The sequence below is a fragment of the Epinephelus fuscoguttatus genome, linkage group LG11, assembly GCF_011397635.1.
Source record: "Epinephelus fuscoguttatus linkage group LG11, E.fuscoguttatus.final_Chr_v1".
Classification (NCBI taxonomy): Eukaryota; Metazoa; Chordata; class Actinopteri; order Perciformes; family Serranidae; genus Epinephelus; species Epinephelus fuscoguttatus.
In genome coordinates this window covers 4163313-4182906 of record NC_064762.1, presented here as the reverse complement: position 1 = coordinate 4182906, position 19594 = coordinate 4163313, and the positions used below count along the sequence as shown (strand labels likewise).

The 19594-nt window shown below is 41.2% G+C and overlaps 3 protein-coding genes across 5 annotated transcripts in view; 2 read left to right on the top strand and 1 right to left on the bottom strand.

Moving 5' to 3' along the window:
* The window catches only part of LOC125897313 (vascular endothelial growth factor A-like), a 341071-nt gene that overhangs the window by 66729 nt on the left and 254748 nt on the right, over positions 1 to 19594 (bottom strand). The gene's annotated exons all lie outside the window — the stretch shown is intronic.
* Positions 1523 to 16607, top strand: LOC125897299 (echinoderm microtubule-associated protein-like 1). 3 transcript variants are annotated; one of them, XM_049590530.1, is made up of 7 exons: positions 1523 to 1682; positions 7167 to 7364; positions 10225 to 10354; positions 13926 to 14009; positions 14442 to 14470; positions 14671 to 14697; positions 14946 to 16607. In XM_049590530.1, the coding sequence occupies exons 1-7, from the start codon at positions 1523 to 1525 to the stop codon at positions 15218 to 15220; spliced, it is 903 nt and encodes a 300-aa protein (XP_049446487.1). In that variant the 3' UTR covers positions 15221 to 16607. The 3 variants fall into 3 exon arrangements, with proteins under 3 accessions (XP_049446487.1, XP_049446486.1, XP_049446485.1); XM_049590529.1 differs by lacking the exon at positions 1523 to 1682 and adding an exon at positions 5122 to 6397; XM_049590528.1 differs by lacking the exon at positions 1523 to 1682 and adding an exon at positions 5122 to 6397 and having other exon boundaries at positions 14439 to 14470.
* Positions 17702 to 19594, top strand: part of evlb (Enah/Vasp-like b) — a 97581-nt gene continuing 95688 nt past the window's right edge. The window contains exon 1 of the mRNA XM_049590510.1: positions 17702 to 17743. The gene's annotated coding sequence lies outside the window, so the exon portion shown is untranslated. The remainder of the gene's footprint in view (positions 17744 to 19594) is intronic.

Here is a 19594-nt window from a genome sequence, read left to right as displayed (position 1 = left end):
TTGTATGCTCAGTAACAGACAGCCCTTTCCCACGGGCAACTGACCTAAAAGTGAAACTTATGGTGCTTTCACACCTGCCCTGTTCAGTTCGGTTCAATCAAACCCAAGTTTGTTTGCCCCCTAAGTACATTTGGGCAGGTGTGAGCACAGCTATCACACTCAGACCTTCTTGACGAGGTGGTCTCGGTCTGGTTCCAAAGGAACTCTGGTGCAGTTGGTTTGTGGTGAGAAGGTGTTCGACCTGGATGTGAAGCAACTGCAGTCACATGACACATTGTTTGGGTTAAACATGAGCATGTTACAGTCCTGGAGGATTATTAATGTGCACCTCCTCCTGTACTGCCTTAATATGCACATTCAGCACATCCAATGCATCAAAACATTGTTTTCTAGTTGGAGCCGCGTTTGCCTCGTTTTCAAACTGTATGCTTTGACTAAAATGAACAATGACAGCAATATAGTCCACGATGAGCAGCGCTAAAATCAACCTGCGTAGTTGTCCCTCCATTGTGACATTAGAAAGTGTCACATTTATCTTGCAAGTGTACTCTTCTTCAACATTTGCTTTACTTCCTGGATTTTTGGTCCTCTTGTAAATGCTGCCGAAAGAACACAAACCAACTCTAGGCAATTATACAACTTTGAAACAAATTACTCCCTGATTCAGACCAAAGCAAACAAACTCTAGGTCTGAAAGCACCCTTATCTATGCTCTCTTCAAAGCCAGACTCCATTGACAAAAACAGTAATTTTACCTTGCTGAACATGGGAGCCGATGGTCTATCGCTGCCTTGACCAGTTACTAGTTTTTGTTTTTGTGTGACTTAAGTGAATCCAAACTAACCCTTTAAAACATCAAAGTCACACAATAACGCCAATAATCTAACCAGTCAAGGCAGCAGTAGACCAGCAGCTCCTGTGTTCAGCAACATACTGTTTTTGTCAATGGAGTCTGGCTTTGAGGAGAGCATAGATCAGTTTCAGATAGACAGGTTGTAAATGGATGTTTGGATATAGTTTTGCTCTTGTTAAAATATGTTTTGTGACTGCAATTCATCAAGAATATTCTCAGTTTTTGGATTCTTTGTTCAGTGAAGGCCTGCAAGAAAAACTCCTCAAAAATGTAGTGTAACACAGAGAGAGTAGCTGATATAGGCTGACAAATGGTCATTTTGAGGGAATATTCCTTTAATGTGACATGATGGTGTTTTCCCAGTCTGCAGCCTCCCTGACCCCTGTCTGCACACTGTAGCACTCTCTCACACATGCACACACACACTACAGACTCCTACTCTCTCATAGTCTTGTCCTTCCCTGAGCTTCAGATGGCTTACCAGGTCCTTAATCTGTCCTCTGAGTGACATCACCCTCCATACACTCCTCACAGGACAGCGGGGGAGAGGGAGGGAGGGGAAGCAAGAGGTGGTGTTGGTGGTTTAGGGAAGGTGAATTAGCCCGGCGGTGAAGCGGAGAAGACTTAGTCGGAGCACACAGGATCACTCTGACACACTCTGTCAGGGCCATGGCAGCAGGCATAGAGGAGCGGGACACACACATGGAGGAGCTGGTGGACCAGGGCCTGGGGATGGAGGAGACGGCCCACGGCCTGCTGAGGCGGCCCTCGCTGAAGGAGAGCTACCACAGTGACTCCCTGCTGGCGCCTGACACTGACTTCATGACAGGTAGAGAGATGAGACAGTTAAGATGCTAAAGGGTCAGTTCAGTCAACTGACAAATAATATTCCGCGTTCAACTGAGGTAAATGCTATTTGGTTGGATTTTGGTGCTCAAAGCATTGAAAAATATGATTTAAAAGTTGAATTCTCAGAGATGTTTAACTAAAAACATATGCAAATAAAATGCAAATTATCTGCTAGGTGCAAATTGCAAGTGTTATATCAAATGGGACGTTTGGGGATCCTCTACTAAAAATTTAGAGCGTAAAACAAAAATTTTATGGTGTAAAAAAAAGTCCTCTGCTACTTTAATATTTTTATAGTGGGGGACAAATGCACCTGTTCTAAATATTGAGGGAGATGCGACCCCCATGCCCCCTGAAATCCACACCTATGGTGTTCTGTATGCAGGAAATTCATCTTTACTTGTAATCAATGAAAGATGTACACTTCCTGCAATTTATCACGAACTGGTTGTGCATACATATGTGAGTTTGCTCAGGTTTGTTCTTCCGATTTTTCACCAGAAAATAATATAAAATATCAAAATAAATACATAAATGCAGATGTTTTGCATTTATTTCTCAAAGATTGAAATCTAATTTAAATTATGTTAATCTGACTGAGTTTCAAATGAAGACTAAACCGATGTTGTTTCAACATGTTGCCCTCTGGGAAGGGTTAACATATTACTCACACACGGGGGAAAAAACTATTTTTAATGAAAATACTGTCTAAATTGGGATTATTAAAGCTCTCGAAAATAAAGTGACAGAAAACACTTTGGTCGGGCATGTTGCTCATGACCTCACAGGCCAACAAGAGTAAAGAAATATTGACTACACTTTGTACTAAACCAGCCTGAAAACATTGTGAATTCTTTGACTTCTCTGCACTATTGATTTTCACTCAACCTGTGCAGTGCTTTATTTAAACTGGCAAGTTAAATTTAAACATTAGTCCGGCACACCTGTCCAACGCCACACAGTCAAACTGGGGGTGTGATGGAATGTGCCTCGACTGAGCAGATTTAGGGAAATGCCCTGTTCCCTCGGGGATATTAATATCAGCGGACTAATATATGAGGGATTGCTTGTGCACACATGGCTTGTATGTGTCAGCATGCAGGGTGCTGATATGAGCAGACAGATGCTGTTCCTTCATTCAAGAAACACCATCTGCGAGCAGAGATTAAAACACTCCGCTGCTTCTCTATGAAGGAGTTATGCCTCCATGTATTTTCATTCTGCCACAATGTATAATAGGCATATGAATTTTGAAACTGTTAGCGGTGTCCTGGCTGTGTGTGTGCGTGTGTGAGTATGTGTGTGTGAGTCAGAGGCACAGAGATAGACATGGTGCATGTGCTTGTTTGTGTGTTCACATTTGCATGAAAGGCGTCCAGGGAGCCTGCCTGTTCTTTGTATAGCTGAGTTAGTGCAGAGATTGAGCTTTGGGCTGCTAATTCCCTTTTACAGCACTGGGATTATGTGCTATTCTAATCCCAATCCCATATGGGGTGTGTGGAGGTGGCACGAGGATGTTGTCACGGCCAGGACAAGAGGGGAAACAGGAAATCACTGGCCTACACCGAGTCACAACTCTCCATGAGAGACAGATTACTGTTACTGCTGGCTGCATGCTCCAGTGATTACACTGAGAGTCGTCGCCCACAGCAGATCAGCTCTGTCAGGAGGGGACACAAATATATCCAGAGGGTTACATCTTCCTAAGAACTGAGATTTTAACATGAATATGCATCTTAGAAAAACTATACAGCAGGCTTCCAGACTTAGACACTAAACTCTAAACTTTATAGACATCACAGCATCAGGCAACAGGTTAGTTCAGAGGTCCTCAACCTTTTTGGTCAGACACAACTTACACATCTCTAGAACTCAAGTAGGCTACTTCTTCATCAACATCAAGTGATTATAGATAGATATTAGATTAGATTAGATTAGATTAGATACAGATATTATTCATGATATAAATGTAGATAGGCTGAAGGTTGAATTGTCATTGTTTAGGTCTGTTAAATTAAACTTCCACAAGACTAATACATCAACATGGAGTTGTAAGGGCTGCACTTAACCATAACTTTAAGCTATGTAATTTATTTTAACCATTTATCTTATCTTAATTTTAACTAACTTTTAGCCATTTAAACTGTTTTACTATTACTTTTAGCTAACTCTGTCAACTGCTTAGCTGTTAGCTGTTAGCTAACTGTTTCAACCGTTCAGCTATTACTTTTAGCTAACATTTAGCTATTGCTTTAAGCTAAGTCTGTCAACCGCTGAGCTGTTACTTTAAGCTAACCGTTTCAACCGTTCAGCTATTACTTTAATTTTAGCTAACTCTGTCAACTGCTTAGTTGTTAGATTTAGCTAAGTCTTTCAACCATTCAGCTATTACTTTTAGCTAACTGGCGTCAACCGCTGAGCTATTTATGTTAGCAAACTGTGTCAATCGTTTAGCTATTACTTTAAGCTAACTCGGTCAACCGCTTAGCTGTTAGATTTAGCTAACTGTTTCAACCGTTCAGCTATTACTGTTAGCTAACTGTTTTAATCATTTAGCTATTGCTTTAAGCTAACCCTGTCAACCATTTAGCTATTACTTTTATTTTAGCTAACTCGGTCAACTGCTTAGTTGTTAGATTTAGCTAACTTTTTCAACCATTCAGCTATTGCTTTTAGCTAACTGGCGTCAACCGCTGAGCTATTTATTTTAGCTAACCCTGTCAACCGCTTAGCTATTACTTTAAGCTAACTGTGTCAATCGTTTAGCTATTACTTTTAGCTAACTGTTTCAGTTATGTAGCTATTACTTTAAGCTAACCCTGTCATCCCCATAGCTATTACTTTTAGCTAACTGTTTCAGTTGTTAAGCTATTACTTTAAGCTAACCCTGTCAACCGCTTAGATGTTATTTTTAGCTTACTCTTTCCACCGTTTCACTATTACTTTTAGCTAACTGTTTCAGTTATGTAGCCATTACTTTAAGCTAACCCTGTCATCCCCATAGCTATTACTTTTAGCTAACTGTTTCAGCCGTTTAGCTACAACTTTTAGCAAAGTATGTCAACCATTTAGCTATTACATTTAGCTAACGATCTCAACTGTTTATTGATTACTTTTACCTAGCTGTTTGAAGCCTTTAGCTATTACTGATAGCTAACTGTTTAACCGTTTAGCTTTTACTTGTAGCTGTTTCAATCATTTATGTATTAGCTATTTTAACATGTTCTTATTTTTAGCTAACCATTTCAACTGTTTAGCTATTACGTTTGATTGACTATTTCAACTATTTATTGATACGTTATAGCTAACTATTCCAAGCATTTACTTTTTACTTTTAGCTTACTATTTAAACTGTTTATCTATTACTATACCTAATTATTTCAACTGTTTAGCAACTAGGCTATTTTTTTAACAAACTATCTCTGCAATTTGTCTCATAATTTTAGTTATTTCAACTGTATATCCATTACTTTGAGCTATTTTAATCTTTTAACCATTACTCTGAGTTAACTATCTCTGTTTATCCATTATATTTACTATTTTAATATCGCTGCCATTTATCCATCTATTTTTAACATATATCCAGAACTTTAACTGTTTCAACGGAGATATTACATTTCACACTCTTTATTATGACACATGGTGTTCAGGTATTATATCTGACTGCATATGGGAATATAATCAAATCAGAATTTAATTTTTCAAATTAGTGGAGCTACTCCACAATCTTAGGTTGGGAATCAACAACACTCACACAAGTTCGAAGGTTGTGCAAGTGATCTCTTTTCCTCACAATCAATTTGATTTGAAAACTGCTGGGAAATAATGCTTCATTACATTACTGCATTACAGTGGTGTTCCCTCTGCAAGGACAGTAAAGCATTGTTGTTGTTGTTGTTGTTGTTGTTTTATTTGGCCTCTTCCTCATCCTCCCTATTACTCAGACTGACCTGCACTGTAACCTCTGTAACTCTATGGATGAACAAGATGTTTACTGCGGCGCAGCACACAACCAGGCCACATTTCAGGTTTATTTCTGCTGTTTCCTCTCTGTGTCTCCATCTCTCATAGTGACATGAGGCTTATGTGTGGGGGTGGGGTCAAAGAGGCTCAGTCTGAGGGATTATCATTGTAGTCTGCACACCCACACACACACACACATGCAAGTACACATGCACACACGTGCACAGACAATTTAGGCTGAATTGGACGACTACTGAGTTTTTAAGCATTATCAACCCCACCCCCACCTTTATGTAAGCACACACCCTGAGCAAAAGGGCTTTAAGCGCTGTCATACACATCATCGCGTCCCAGAGCGTGTCAGGCGACCACCAAGGGACTGTGAGAGGATCATAACATACTGTAGATATTGTAATACTGCGTGGATGCTGTAAACAGAGGCGGACAGAAGCAAAACACCAGTACGGCTGCTCTTTGAGTGTGTGTTAGTGTGTGTGTGTGTGACATAAGTGGAGTAAAGGAGATGAGATCTTAGTGGACACCAGCCAGTGGATCAGAATCTGATGGAGGGAGAGCCGGCCTATTTCACTGGAGCCAGAGGAGGAAAGAGGGGCGAGAGAGTGTGCTCGCGAGAGGAAAGAAAGAGGAGGAAGACGTCTGGTGCAGTGGACGAGGGCCCAATCGGCCAGCAGAAGCACCCAGACTGCTCATCAGCTTCCAGTGTCTCCTATGGTATCTTCCTCTAAACTATTACCGTGCAGGACTGAGGGTTGTCAGCAGTGAAAAGAAAAATACTGAGTAGAACTTGATTGAAAGCCAAATAATAGTTGGTTGTGGGATATGTGTTGTGCGACCTTTGTTTACATGCTGCTGTGTGGTGACCAGCTGTGCTGTGACCTCATTAGTTTGATTTCTGCTGCATAGGGATGATCATGGGATGTTAAAGAGCTGACATTAAAGAGATTCCTTTCTCTGATTATATTTACTGTTGCCAAAAGAGATAAGAAACATTTATAGTAAAATTTCACAAATAAATAGGCTACTTTAAAGTTTAATGTTTTTATCAGCTAAAATTTGGATGTGGAAGTACTTTTGTTATTCACAGATATATCAAATATTTTTTTAGTGAGCATACACTTGACTAGCGCTGTCTTACTTTGTGACTGGAAAATTATTTTCTCTCATACTCAAGATTTTCGCTTATCAAACAGTCGCATGGTTTCAATATGAGTCAACCGCACATTTCTTGGCACCTATCTCTGCCTCTGTGTGTGTGTGTGTGTGTGTGTGTGTGTGTGTGTGTGGTTATGTACTGTATGTCACTCACCCTCGGTTGGTTAACAAGCTCTAACTGTTGCTCTGTGAGTTTACTTACTGCTTATGTAATGTGGCTGAAAAGCATAACAAACAACATAATCTGTGTCCTGGCATGAACATGTCACGCTATCTATCTATCTATCTATCTATCTAGTTCTCATCCTGTATTGTATTATTCCTCCAGATGACCGCAGTTCGGCAGCCAGTGGCCTGGACGTTGCCGACCGGCTGACCTACCTGGAGCAGAGGATGCAGATGCAGGAAGATGAGATCCAGCTGTTGAAGATGGCTTTGGCTGACGTCCTCAAGAGGCTCAACATCTCTGAGGAGCACCAGGCAGCTGCAGCCTCTGCTGCTGGCAGGAGAGCACCAGGCGCAAAAGGTGAGCAAAGATCTACCTGTGGATTATTACAGTTATCCACATGTCAGTTTGAGGATTTAAGGTGTCTCAGTGTGTACAGCTTTTGTTATGTAGACTATTGGAGGAGACGTTGATTTCTTTAAGGAGTCGTCAGTGCTACATTTTCATGAGGAAATAATTAAAGTTAGCATTTTTTTTTTTTCTTTTTTCATTTGGCGCTGCTGTCTCAAAGACAACCAGAGCGCTTTCTGGCATCCTCACTACCACCGTTTCCAAAGTTACTTTGGTTGTTCCACTGTCCACCATTTCCACTCCTGGGGATGGTAACTGCAAAGAACTTACACTGATACTCTTTGGTAACTGGTGATAGCTACTGATAGCTGTCGGGGAAAACCAAGTGCTGTCCTCTTCTTGTTTTGGTTGATGCACTTTCTTTGTGCCGTAAATGAAGCCAAAGTTGTAGGTTCAAGCTGAGAATGATGTCAAACCTGAGTTGATTAAGTTGCAGTACAATAGGTTGGAAAACTAAGTTGTTGTTAGCAGTACCAGTTCTAGCCAGGTTAGGCAATGTTAGCATTGATAACAATGCATAATACTGTATTATGTACATACAAACACTGAATCTATATGTCCACAGATAGAAGGTGGACAAGCTATGTGTGTATCAGTGACCAATCTTGACGTGCAGAGCAGCCATCTTGGTTTGCGAGTTGGAAATCTGACTGCAGGGGGCGTTCCAGTTGAAATTTCCGACTGCAGACTCAGAAATTTTGACTTCCCACTGCAAATGGAACACACCAACTGTACCCCAAAATTACATATTTAAAGTGAAGCTTATAGGACACCAATCTAAATGCTGATGATGTCATTATTCATTGTGCAATCAACATTTACTTCATAATGGGAAATTACAGCAAAAGAACGTGTCTTATTCCACTTTAAACCGGTTTTGATTATTGTGGCTCAAGTGCAACCACAGGAATCTGCTGAGAGCAATTTTATTGGCCAATATTCATTTTCATAAGTGACAATTATCATTGTATGTTGGCCAACACTCTTTGGTGTTGTTATTGTATGTTTAGCATACATCTTTGTACTGACACATTCATGTTTAAATTTGAAGATGTTGGCAAAGATGAGACTTTTTAGGGCTGCAAACCATAGTTATTGTCATTACCAATTATTCTTTCAATTGTTCCCTGAATTAATCAATTGTTTGTTTGCTCCATAAGTCATCAGGAAAAAAAGTGAAAAATGCCTAGTACAGTTTACTCAATAGCCCAAAGTGATCCAAAACCTAAAGATATTAATTCAACAGTCATGTATGACAAAGTTGCAAAAACTCGCATATGAGATGCTAAAACAAATGTCGGCTTTACACCAAAGATTTTTGTAAGTGATTTCACTGACACAGACAAACTTCCAATGTCACAATGAAATCATGAGAGTTTTTCCTGAGTCATGATGCACTCCTGTGATCTTGATCATTTGATGTAAGGTGGTCATAAACTCAGTCCGAGCTGGGGGTCCTGACCCCCACTAAAGGTCACCAAAGCCCCTTTTGACTTTAAACGGTGTAAGAAAACTTTTAAAAAGTACACACTAGGCCTATATCTCAGCATTTCATTCATTTCTGTAAAGAAAACGAAATGAAATGATTACATTTAAAGCCTCGACTGTTACTGAAAACATAATTTTATCTCACTCGTAAAAGCATGGTGGTGGTGTCCGGCATCAGAAATGTGTGCAGTTAAAATAACAAACAAGCTAACAGAACAATGGCCAAGTGTCAGGGAGAAGAAAACACCGACTTTGTTAAAAAGCACCTACTAGGTACTGTTTTTAAAAATGTATAAAAAGTTACTAAAAATATCAGTAAAACTGATCTCTGATGCAGTGTTCACTAGGGCTGCCACGATTAGTCGACTAATCGATGACTAATCGACTGTTAAAATAATCGGTGACTATTTTAGTAGTCGACTAATCAGTTTGAGTCATTTTTCATAGAAAAGTACTATAAAAGTACCTGAAAATACTCTTACTGCAGCTTCTTATGTTCAGATATTGGCAGCTTTACACACTCTTCCGTGACAGTGAACTAAAACCCTTTGGCGTGAGTACGAAACAAGACATTAGATGACGTAATTTTGGGGTTTGGGCGAGACAGACCGACATTTTTCAACATTTTAACACATTTTTTGATGAAATGATTAGTCGACTAATCGAAGAAATAACCGACAGATTAGTCGACAGTGAAAATAATCATTAGTGGCAGCCCTAGTGTTCACAGTTGTTGCGATCACTCTTCAGATTAATTGTACAGCTTATCAGTTATTTTGTACTGTTACTGTTATGGATTGAATATGAAATGAAATATCCATTAAATATGTCACTTAGTCAGGGAGTGTCAATTTACCCAGTGATAGAAAAGGGATCCCTCAAGAAAAAAGGTTGTGGACCATTGTTCTAAAGTATGTTAGGCATAAATAATATTTAGCTTTTTTTGCTTGAAAAGTGACTGGAATGATTAATCACTCATCATGCTATCAAATGGTTGCTAATTAAGCCTCTGATTGACTAAGTGACTAATCAGTTCAGTACCAAAACTTTTATAAATATTGTATATACAGTAGGTTATGAGTCGACTCATAATGTTAACATGATTTTTGTACCCACAGTCATTAGTTAAGAATCATCAAAAAATATGGTGTCAGTAGTTCATCATGTTTCTGTATCTATTCAAAGACAAATATTCCTGAACATAAGGAAACATGTCCTAATAATTCTTTACTTTTCACCACAAACAGAAAGTTCATAAACTCCCCCTTTTACCCTTTGTGTGTGTGTGTGTGTGTGTGTGTGTGTGTGTGTGTGTCTGCAGCCCGACCAGTGTCTCTGGCTCTGCCCTCCAGACCGCCCATGGTGACCTCCAGTGCTGCCTCCCTAAAGAAGAGCTCCACACTGCCCTCCAGCTCCACAGCCAGGAACTACAGCCCAACACCACCTCGCAGGTAAACGCTGCTGCTGCTGCTGCTGCTGCTGCTGCTGCTGCTCAGTGTGCAGGCAGGACACAATCTCATGAGGCTGACATACAAGCATTTAAAAGATATATTTTTTAAAAATATGTTTTTAAGATTTTGAGTAGAAGAGAGAGCTGTCAAGTTCTTTATTAGCATTTGTGCAGTAAAACAAAAAGGTTAAAATTATTGATTGATTTCTCAACAGGGAAAAACAAAACATCACAGTGACACTTCTTCTTCTCATCTCTGACAGCACTCGTCATGAATCACACTCAGACACACACAGTATTAATGTAATACAGTTCTAATGAAGCAGCTTAAAATGAAGCGTCAGTCTCACATCTCAGGCTTCACTTGTCATTATTTAATGTGCAAAAGCAATCAGCAGACACCATCCATTATCCAAGAAACACCGCACATGGATTCACAATAATTATTCCAAACACTCGCCTTTATTTCAGAGCAATAAAGCAGCAAACCATTCTCCGCTCTTCCTCTCTATTACCTTTCAAATGATGCTGCCATTAGGTAGCATTAGTTAGAGAGCTTGATAGTCTGTCTCTGTGGTGCCTTAATGTGCTGCTGCTATATCTGGAGTATGCTGATATAATTGCACACAGAGAGGTAAATCTCCATTCACTTAAGGCTGTCCGTTCAATATTAGGATGAAGTGAGAGGCATCACCATCATCATCATCATTAGCAGCGATGGTTAATTTCTCTCCGCTCTCATCTCACCTTTTATTTCCACTAATTAATCTCACCTTCTGTCGTCTTCCTCTCTCACTCACACTGACGTCCGCATCGCTTTTTTCTTCACTGTGTGTTGCCTTCAACTGCTTCCCCCTGCCGTGAGCGGCCACATCTGTTTTCATTCATTGTCTTATACAGGTATTTCTCACATAAATTTGAAGTAAAACATGTTCAGCAACCCACCGACCACCTCAGTGGGTTCATTATTACAGGGACATGTCTGCTGCCAAGCACTGACAGCACTTTATTTTATATTCTCACAGCTTCCAGAAATATGTCAGTCCGAGGAAATGTGTTTAAATTAATGCATGAGACGTTCACATTTCACCATCTGACACATCGCACCTGTAGAAACACAAGATTATCTCAGAGTTTACAGCAACATTTCATTGTGATCAAGAACAGTGGAGTACAGAATATGCACTGTGTGGAACTAAATGCAAAACTATTTATATGAATTAAAAAGTATGTAAGTAAGAATCAGCTGAGACGCACATCAGTAATACATAATAGGTTTATCAAGTACTTTAATGTTAATGTTGATAAAATACCTCTGAATTTATAGTAGTTAAATATTTTGCTTTTCAGGAATTATTTCTGAACGTTTGTGGTTTGAAATCCCCTTTTGCAATGAGATAACCGATAATTTCATTATCAATATAATGCTGAATTTGCACTGGAGTGATATCCAGCGTGTGTAATTTGGGGCAGATTGGACTGTATAACGTCAAGTTACAACAGCTTCCTGTGTCATGGCACAGAGCAAGCTGCCCATCTTGCCACAGCAACGCCACTGCACGAAAACAGACAAGCACCTCAATTTGGCATGGTGAAGGTCATGAGATTCTAGTGACCAAATCTGAGTTGGATCAGCCGAATCCTCTGGGAGGAGTTTCATAAAGTTCCATAGCTGCAAAGTGCCTAAAATGACGTTGTCACATAACCTATGACATCACCGTTGGAGCTATTGTCTAATCTTTCACAATTTAGTTTATACCACCCAAATTTGAAACAAGTAAGACAAACCTGTGGGAGGAGTCCAATAAAGTTTGTACAAAACACACGATAAAAGCACAAAATTCAAAATGGCTGACCTCCAGGTGGGCGGAGTCAATGAAACCAATGTGAAATATGTCTGAAATGATGAGAGGAATGTGGGTACCAGGTTTCTTGAATAATGTTTTCAAGTTTTTGAGCATCCTAAGCCTCTCAAAAATGCATTGTGCAGGATTGTGATGTCATCAAGCGTCCTGGGATTGATTAATAAAACAATAGACAGGACGGAAGACGGTGTAACAGTTGGAACAGCAGCTGCTGCCCATTTATTTGCTTCACACCCCAAAAAACTCTCACACATGCACAAGCCCCTTTAAACAGCAGAATGTCACCCCAAAACTTTTTCTGCCCTACGGCAACTCAAGAGGGACACACAATATAGAGCAGTCTGTCACAGTAATAATCTCTAAAAGAGCAATAGAGGGAATCACCTTGTTGTTTACAAATACTTCTGGGTAGAAAACCAGCAGAGTTTAGCTATATATATGTGTGTGTGTGTGTATATATATTTATATATATCACATTTTTCATGTCACTATATCACCATTTAGACTAATCTGATGTTTGTAAAGTCTATAAACACAATGATTGAACAAACATTACTATTTCTGCGTGCACGTTTTGTAATTAATAACATGGTTATGGTACCCCTTTAGCTCTGCTTTCCAAAGCATGGCCGAAATATATCTGGCGAGCTCTAGATAAAGCCCAGCTGGATACTACTCCAGGTGGAGGTGTCTTGTCCTCGGTCACATCCAGACCTTGAAAATAAGGCTGCAACCGGTCCCATTCCTTGCAACAAAGGCATTCCTCTTCTGTGGGCACTGGGGCACAGCATTCACAGGTACACCACCAATCTCCAGAGCTACGCAGCCTTGCAGCAGCCATTCCTCCTCTCTCGTCCTCTACCTGTTGCCTCTCTCTCTCTCCTCCTCCGTTCTTCAATTTCACGAAGCTCTTCGTCAGTGTATTCTGGCTCAAATAAATAAGGGCGGCCATCAAACTCTGCAAAATCTCTGCCTTCCAGCTGTTGCTGCTTGTTCTCGAGAGATTTCAGGTACGGTATGAGATTGCTGCTTGTTCTTATATTTCGGCCGCGCTTTGGAAAGCAGAGCTAAATGGTAAACAAACATGGCAGCACACCGGTAAGGTAAGACAACACGTTTACATGTCGTTTTCTATATGTTCTCTGACATTTATCCTAATGATATGAGGCGGTCTTTGTGGAAAAAAAAGCTTGTTTAGTGGACTAACTTTGCACTTGAAGGTTGCCCGTTCACTTACGTTTTAACAGGTCTGACGCTACTATGCGCCCCGGCTGTATCTAGGCTAACGGCTAACATGCTAACTATTATTGTTATGTCACTAGTCACTTGAAACAAATTTAGGACGATAGGAGACAGGTTGAAATAAACCGAAATTTCCCTTTAAGTATTGTTTTCTCTTGGGGAAAAAAAACGGCACTTGCACACAAAGAAGCCACCAAGACACAGTGGAAAACAAATCTTACTGTAAAAGTTTAAACCACCTTAATTCCAATCATCCTGTGACATCAGTAAATTGCACTTTCTCAAACCACACATCTCATTTTCTTCATCTCAGTGGCTGAAGTCACTTTATTCACATTTGGGTAAACAATTTGGTTTATGAGCTTCAGGTACAGTAATAAAGAGGATGAAGTTTACACTGTTAAACTGAATGCATGTTTAAAAAATAAAAGCTTAAAGACATAAGAGCCATTATTTTCCTTCCAGTGGTGTGAGGAGCCCACCAGGTAGTGTGAAGGATGCTAAACGACCCACCTCTGCAGCCTCCTCCTGTAAGAAGCCTTCAGAAGGGTGAGACGCTGTTCTATTACACAGGTCAACTTCTGTGCTGTCCATCGTTATAAAGTCAAATCTTATGTCATATATCTTTTTCTTTTCTCTTCCTGTTAATTTATGTCAGTGTTTTTTAACACACACACTGCTTGCAAACCACATAGTATGGATATCCATTGATTTTGGGGTGACCTAGTTATTCCTGGCCGATCAAGTCAGAGTCAAATCTCTAAAATCAAATCAAGGTTATTTCCAACCCCAACATCCTGTTTCATGTGAGAAGACCTCACACCACACCACAAAGGGAACATTCTCAAAGCCAGCTGAAAGCATGTTTAAGTGTTTAGTCAACCTGAAACTGATCTCTCTGTTTCTGTGTCACTGTATCTCCTCCTCGTGTCCTCTTCTGTCTCCATTTCAAATCCTTTCTCTCTCTCATTATAACAGCAGCAAACCCAGGGAGGCTGCAGTAAATGTAGGTAAGTGAGCACTCTCCCTGCTTCCCTGCAGTTGTTTTTTTGTTTCTGGCAGCATTCAGCGTCGTAACAAGAATGTGAAACAGCTGCTGACTGAGCCTCTGTAAAAAACAGAAAGTGATTTTGCAAAAGACTGACATGACAGCGGTGTTGTTTGCTGCATGTGAGTGTGAGCTCTGTGTTTGTGTGTTGTTTCTATGCAGGGACGAGGCGTGTGACACACTGCAAAGGTAGGATTCATCCCTAACAATATACTTATCTGTAATAACTGGAAAAGTTTAGAGCATTGTGTTTGGGCTGTTATTTTATCCTTCATTTTTTCTCACATCTCACCATGACTTGTGTGCCTTCCCCTCACCCCTTGCACCCATATTTTTTAAAATATCCTCACTACCTGACCTCCAACCCTTCCCGCTGACCAACCACCCCTCTTGTCTATTCACTCACCCTCCTCACCTCATTTCACCACTTCACTTAGTGACTATGCAGATCTATCTGAGCCCCCTCGCAAGAAAGACTGGGTCTTCTGAGACCGCCAAATCCGCGGCCGCTGTGCCTGCCAACAGCGGGCCCGCGGCAACATCCAACAAGCCTCAGGCGAAGGGGGGCAGCAAGCCGGAGTCGAAGAAGACAACCCCGTCCTTCACTTTGAACCTGCAGAAAACCACAACCAGCCAGAGCACGCAGCAGGACACAGCCAGCTACAAGAGCCCCCTCAAATCGCCCAGCCAGTACTTTCAGATTTGTTACTGAGGCAGGAGGATAGATTTGATACGAACTTCTCTCTGCCATTGAACCCAAACTAATTATTTAAGCCTCAAACGACTACTTGAACTTAAAAGACTTTCTTTCAATGTCTCAAAAACGAGAAATTGATTCGAACAGCCCAGTCGCAAAAAGAAAATGTTGGCATGTGTTTCTGTAAAACACAGATTTGTTACAATTGTACGTTTCATTTCATACTATCATATCAGCGTTTCTAAAGTGATTTCTGATTACATGTATATCAGCTGAGTGTCATCAGGAGCTGGTGGAGATGGTGAATGGCGAGAGGCCTCTTTTAGTGAGGCATCATAACATTTTCAGCAGCGATTCTGCCACCAATCTGGGTGTTTTTAGTGAGACATCGTGGCATTTCCTGTGGTAATTGTGCCATCAGAGCTCATTGTGTTTCAGCAAAACAACATGGCATCTTTAACACTGATTCTGCTGCCAGAACTGGGTGTTTTCAGTGAGATGTGGCATTTTCAAGGGTGATTGTGCACCCAAGACGGGTTGTTTTTTAGGGAGACACCAACCTCATTTCCAGCATTTTATTGTGCCATCAGGACACAGTTTGTTTTAGCAAGACATGGCATTTCTTGTGGTAACTGTGCACCCAAAACTGGATGTTTTTAGCAACACATTGGCAGCTTTTCCACTGGTGATTGTGCCACCAAAACTTGGCATTTTTTTTAACGAGACATTGAGGTATTTCCAGTTTTCATTGTGGCACCACAGCTGGGTATTTTAAGCCCAGACATGATCTCTTCCCAAACATTACCAAGTGTTTTTTGTGCCTAAACATGACCAAACGTTAACCACGGCAACATACAAGTGTTACACTCAACAGAAACGTTCAATGCCAACATTTATTCTGGTGATTGGGTTGTTTTAAAACGGGTATATGCACTTATTAAACTGCAGGGATGGCTTGATTTTCCTCTGTAGTGCATCCTGACTTGGTTGCTTTTTGGTATCTGCAACATGAGCAATCACAGCATTTAGAAACATTCCCACTAACACGTTTGAGTAAGTGTCGATACAGTGTTTTATTTATTTCAAGTGTAGTACAGTATGAAAGCTTTAATGCATTTTTAGCCTCCTCTGAGACCACTGTAGTCGTAGATCAGTCTCCCACGTCTGCGTATTGTTTCACTGCATGCCTGTGTGTACTGTAAACGTTCTCTCCGTCACTGTGTGTGTGTCTGTAGTCGCCTTTGAGCTCTGACTGTGTTTGATATCAGTGAGTGTGTGTCAATGAGTCTGTCTCATACCCGTGTGCTGTGATGTTTCTAGTTGTTTTGTAGTTGATGTTCCATTTAAAGCTTAGCGACAATACAGTGTGTACCAGAATCAGACAGAACGGCTCATTCTAGTTCAGGACAAACAATAAAAAAACTTAAATCACTAATGGCATGACTATTCCTTGTATTATCTGCTACTGAGTGTGTGTGTGTGTGTGTGGTTTGTGTGTGTGTGTGTGTGTGTGTGTGTGTGTGTGCAGGGCTGTGGTTGTGACTGTTTGGCATCTTATTGACCTGACTAAATGAAGAGTACTTTATATTCCAGCAGAGATCGTGTTTCACTGTGTGCTGCATTTTCCTGCCATGGTTAGGTCCAATCAGCCCCTTGGAGAGCAAGAAAAGTTCAGTCACCTTAATCAAATGTTGAAGCCCCGCTCTGATGATGGGAACGGGCTTTTACAAAGTGACTGCAGGGAATAAATGGCCACTGAACATTTTGATGAGCAGGAAATTGCTGTAAATCATGTGCCATGACCTTTTCAGTTGCATAAACAGTCAAATGAAGACTTGTGGAAAATGTTAGAGTTGTGCCCAGTGCAACTTTTTCCACTCCAACTGTGAGAAGAACTCAGCAACATGAACTTTTTTCTAGGATTCAGTTCACTCCAATAAAGTTTGAGTCAGAAGCTGATTCAGTTTTTCAACATGGGCCCTATTTTCCCACGTTTTTGTGACTAAGTGACAAGTTATGAAAGTTGGTCCAGCACTGAGTAAGAGTGCTGCAGCTGCCAGTGTTGAAACAGACTGAAATGTATCCACAAAGGACACTATGCACTGTGGATATATGTCCACGAAAAGTGTTAGTGTTTGCCACTGACAGGCTCAGACTGTTTGTTTAACCAGATACAGCCCCTAAATCATTGTCGCCAAACCCACCCGGCAACATTTAAATAAAGTTGACAGAGTGGAGTGGTGGAAGAAATACTCAGATCATGTGTATAAAAAAGTATCTCACTGCTTAAGTCATGGTCTTTTCATAAAACTAGGCTGTCTGTGCAGTAGAAAGACACAAATACTTTTATAATTGATGCTATGTGACCGGAGAACACAGAGAAAAAGGTGTTTGCTTTTGCTCAAGATGAAAACAAAACTACAACTACCAGAATGCAAAGCGCCGCACTGGACCAATAAACGCTCACGCAGGTGTTTTCAACAGGAAACAACATGGCGGCTGGCTGGTCAACAAACGATCTCCAGTTACAGATAAAAGGTAAGCCAGAATGTGTTTTTGAGAACATTTCAGATGATAAATAGGCGACGCAGTAACTGATTATTTTATCAGCACTGCTTGTGAGCATTTATACTTGCGTGGTGGTCTGTGTCACTCTGCAGTTACACCTCTAAAACACTAGTTGGCGGTGGACGTTTCTGTGAAGTGCTGTAAAGTTTTAAAATTCAACATGGCTTAATAGGAGGAGGGTGTGTGTGCAGACCTGGAGACCTGCAGATTCAGACCCCTTGTATTTCGCGACAGCGCCCTCTATTTCATTGGAAGCCAACATACTATTACAACTATTGAATATGGCCGACGACGGTCCGAGTGTGAGTATTGAATGTGAATCATACTATTTGTTTAAACTATTTTGTTGACTTGAATTAGAGAGCGAACTTCATGTTTTACAGTGATACGTTTAAAATGATGTGACTGTCTTTACCACGATAGTCTGAAAGGCACGTCGAATATGGGTTACAGTAGTAGGTAATAGTGTAGCTTGTTAGCAATGAACTGTTTGACCTGCACATTTTGTTTCATGAAACCGAAGCGCGATGACGAATAATTTTAGCATGTGCTTTAAAGCCTCTGGAAACCCAAATCCACAATAGCCTTCTAACTATGTAATTTAGGGTCTTATGTACATAATATTAAACATGTAAAAACAATTAGAAATCTGTTTCCATCCAAATTCAAAATATCTGTCTTTTAAGTTTTTGTACATTCTTGAAATTGGGTTTGATTTGGCCGTGGTTATCTCTGAGATTTATTACGCAATAAATTCCAAACCAATCATAAATCATTAGTCAGTTGTCTCATCCCGCCCCCCAGTGGCAGCGAAACAAAACCTTCTGCTCCAGCTAAATCTGCCTCTTTGAGTCTGAGCCAACTCCTCTTTCTAGTCTGATGTTTAGAAAATACAGATCGTAAACTGGCTGAACCGCTCGGCTGCGACCCAGCGGAGGCTCTGCCTCCGGCGGGTTCCCAGCAGCACTCGAATCAGGTTGACCGGCTCCAGAGCCCGGACAATCCGAGCCTTTGCAGCTCGTGGAGCTGCCGAAGAGGCGGCTTGTGAGCGGCCAGGCTTGCCCCCCGGGCCCGGTGCCCGTGTCGGCTCGCGGGGAGGGGACGTAATGTGCACCCTTCCTCACCCCTAACCCCACGCAGTTAGCTTTGCTACGCATAAACATATCCCCAATCGCGGAGGTGATGCTGCGGGAAAAACAACACAATTTTAGCCGGAGGGGAACATTATTCGAGGCGGGCAAATACTTCTACACAACGCCAGAGAGATGGCCGGCCGGCACTGGTCTCTCCCACTTCGACGGTCGGTGTGTGTGTCACAGTAAAGACATATTTAATCTATTAAGACTGGATGTGTTTGAATGAAAAAGGCTATTATCAGAAAAACGGAGCAGATTTATGTTTTCAGTGAAAACGTATCTCAATGAAGAAAGGCAAAGCGCTAGCCTCCCGTTGTCATTCATCTCAGCTAACGGCCGGGCTCAACCGGGCACGTCTGCAGCTCGCCCCCCTGTTAATCAATTACAGTGGCTCCACCGGCAACGGGAGCGGCGCGACAACTCTATTTTACGCGCCTCTTCTTTGTTTATCCGTGACACTGTGTCCGTGGGGACATTTGAAAGTGAGTAGATAACAAACAGTACAGTAAACTTGTAGATAACTCAAATATATGTAATAACTTAGGTGGAAAATGCTTTAACATTTCATGCAGCCTACATGCAGCCTCTCAGCTCGGCAAACAGTAAACAACCCCGCTGGCTTCTCTACGTGTCGCTTCCGTACGTAGTCAGTGGAGCCCAAATGAATACGCCGCGACGCTACGCT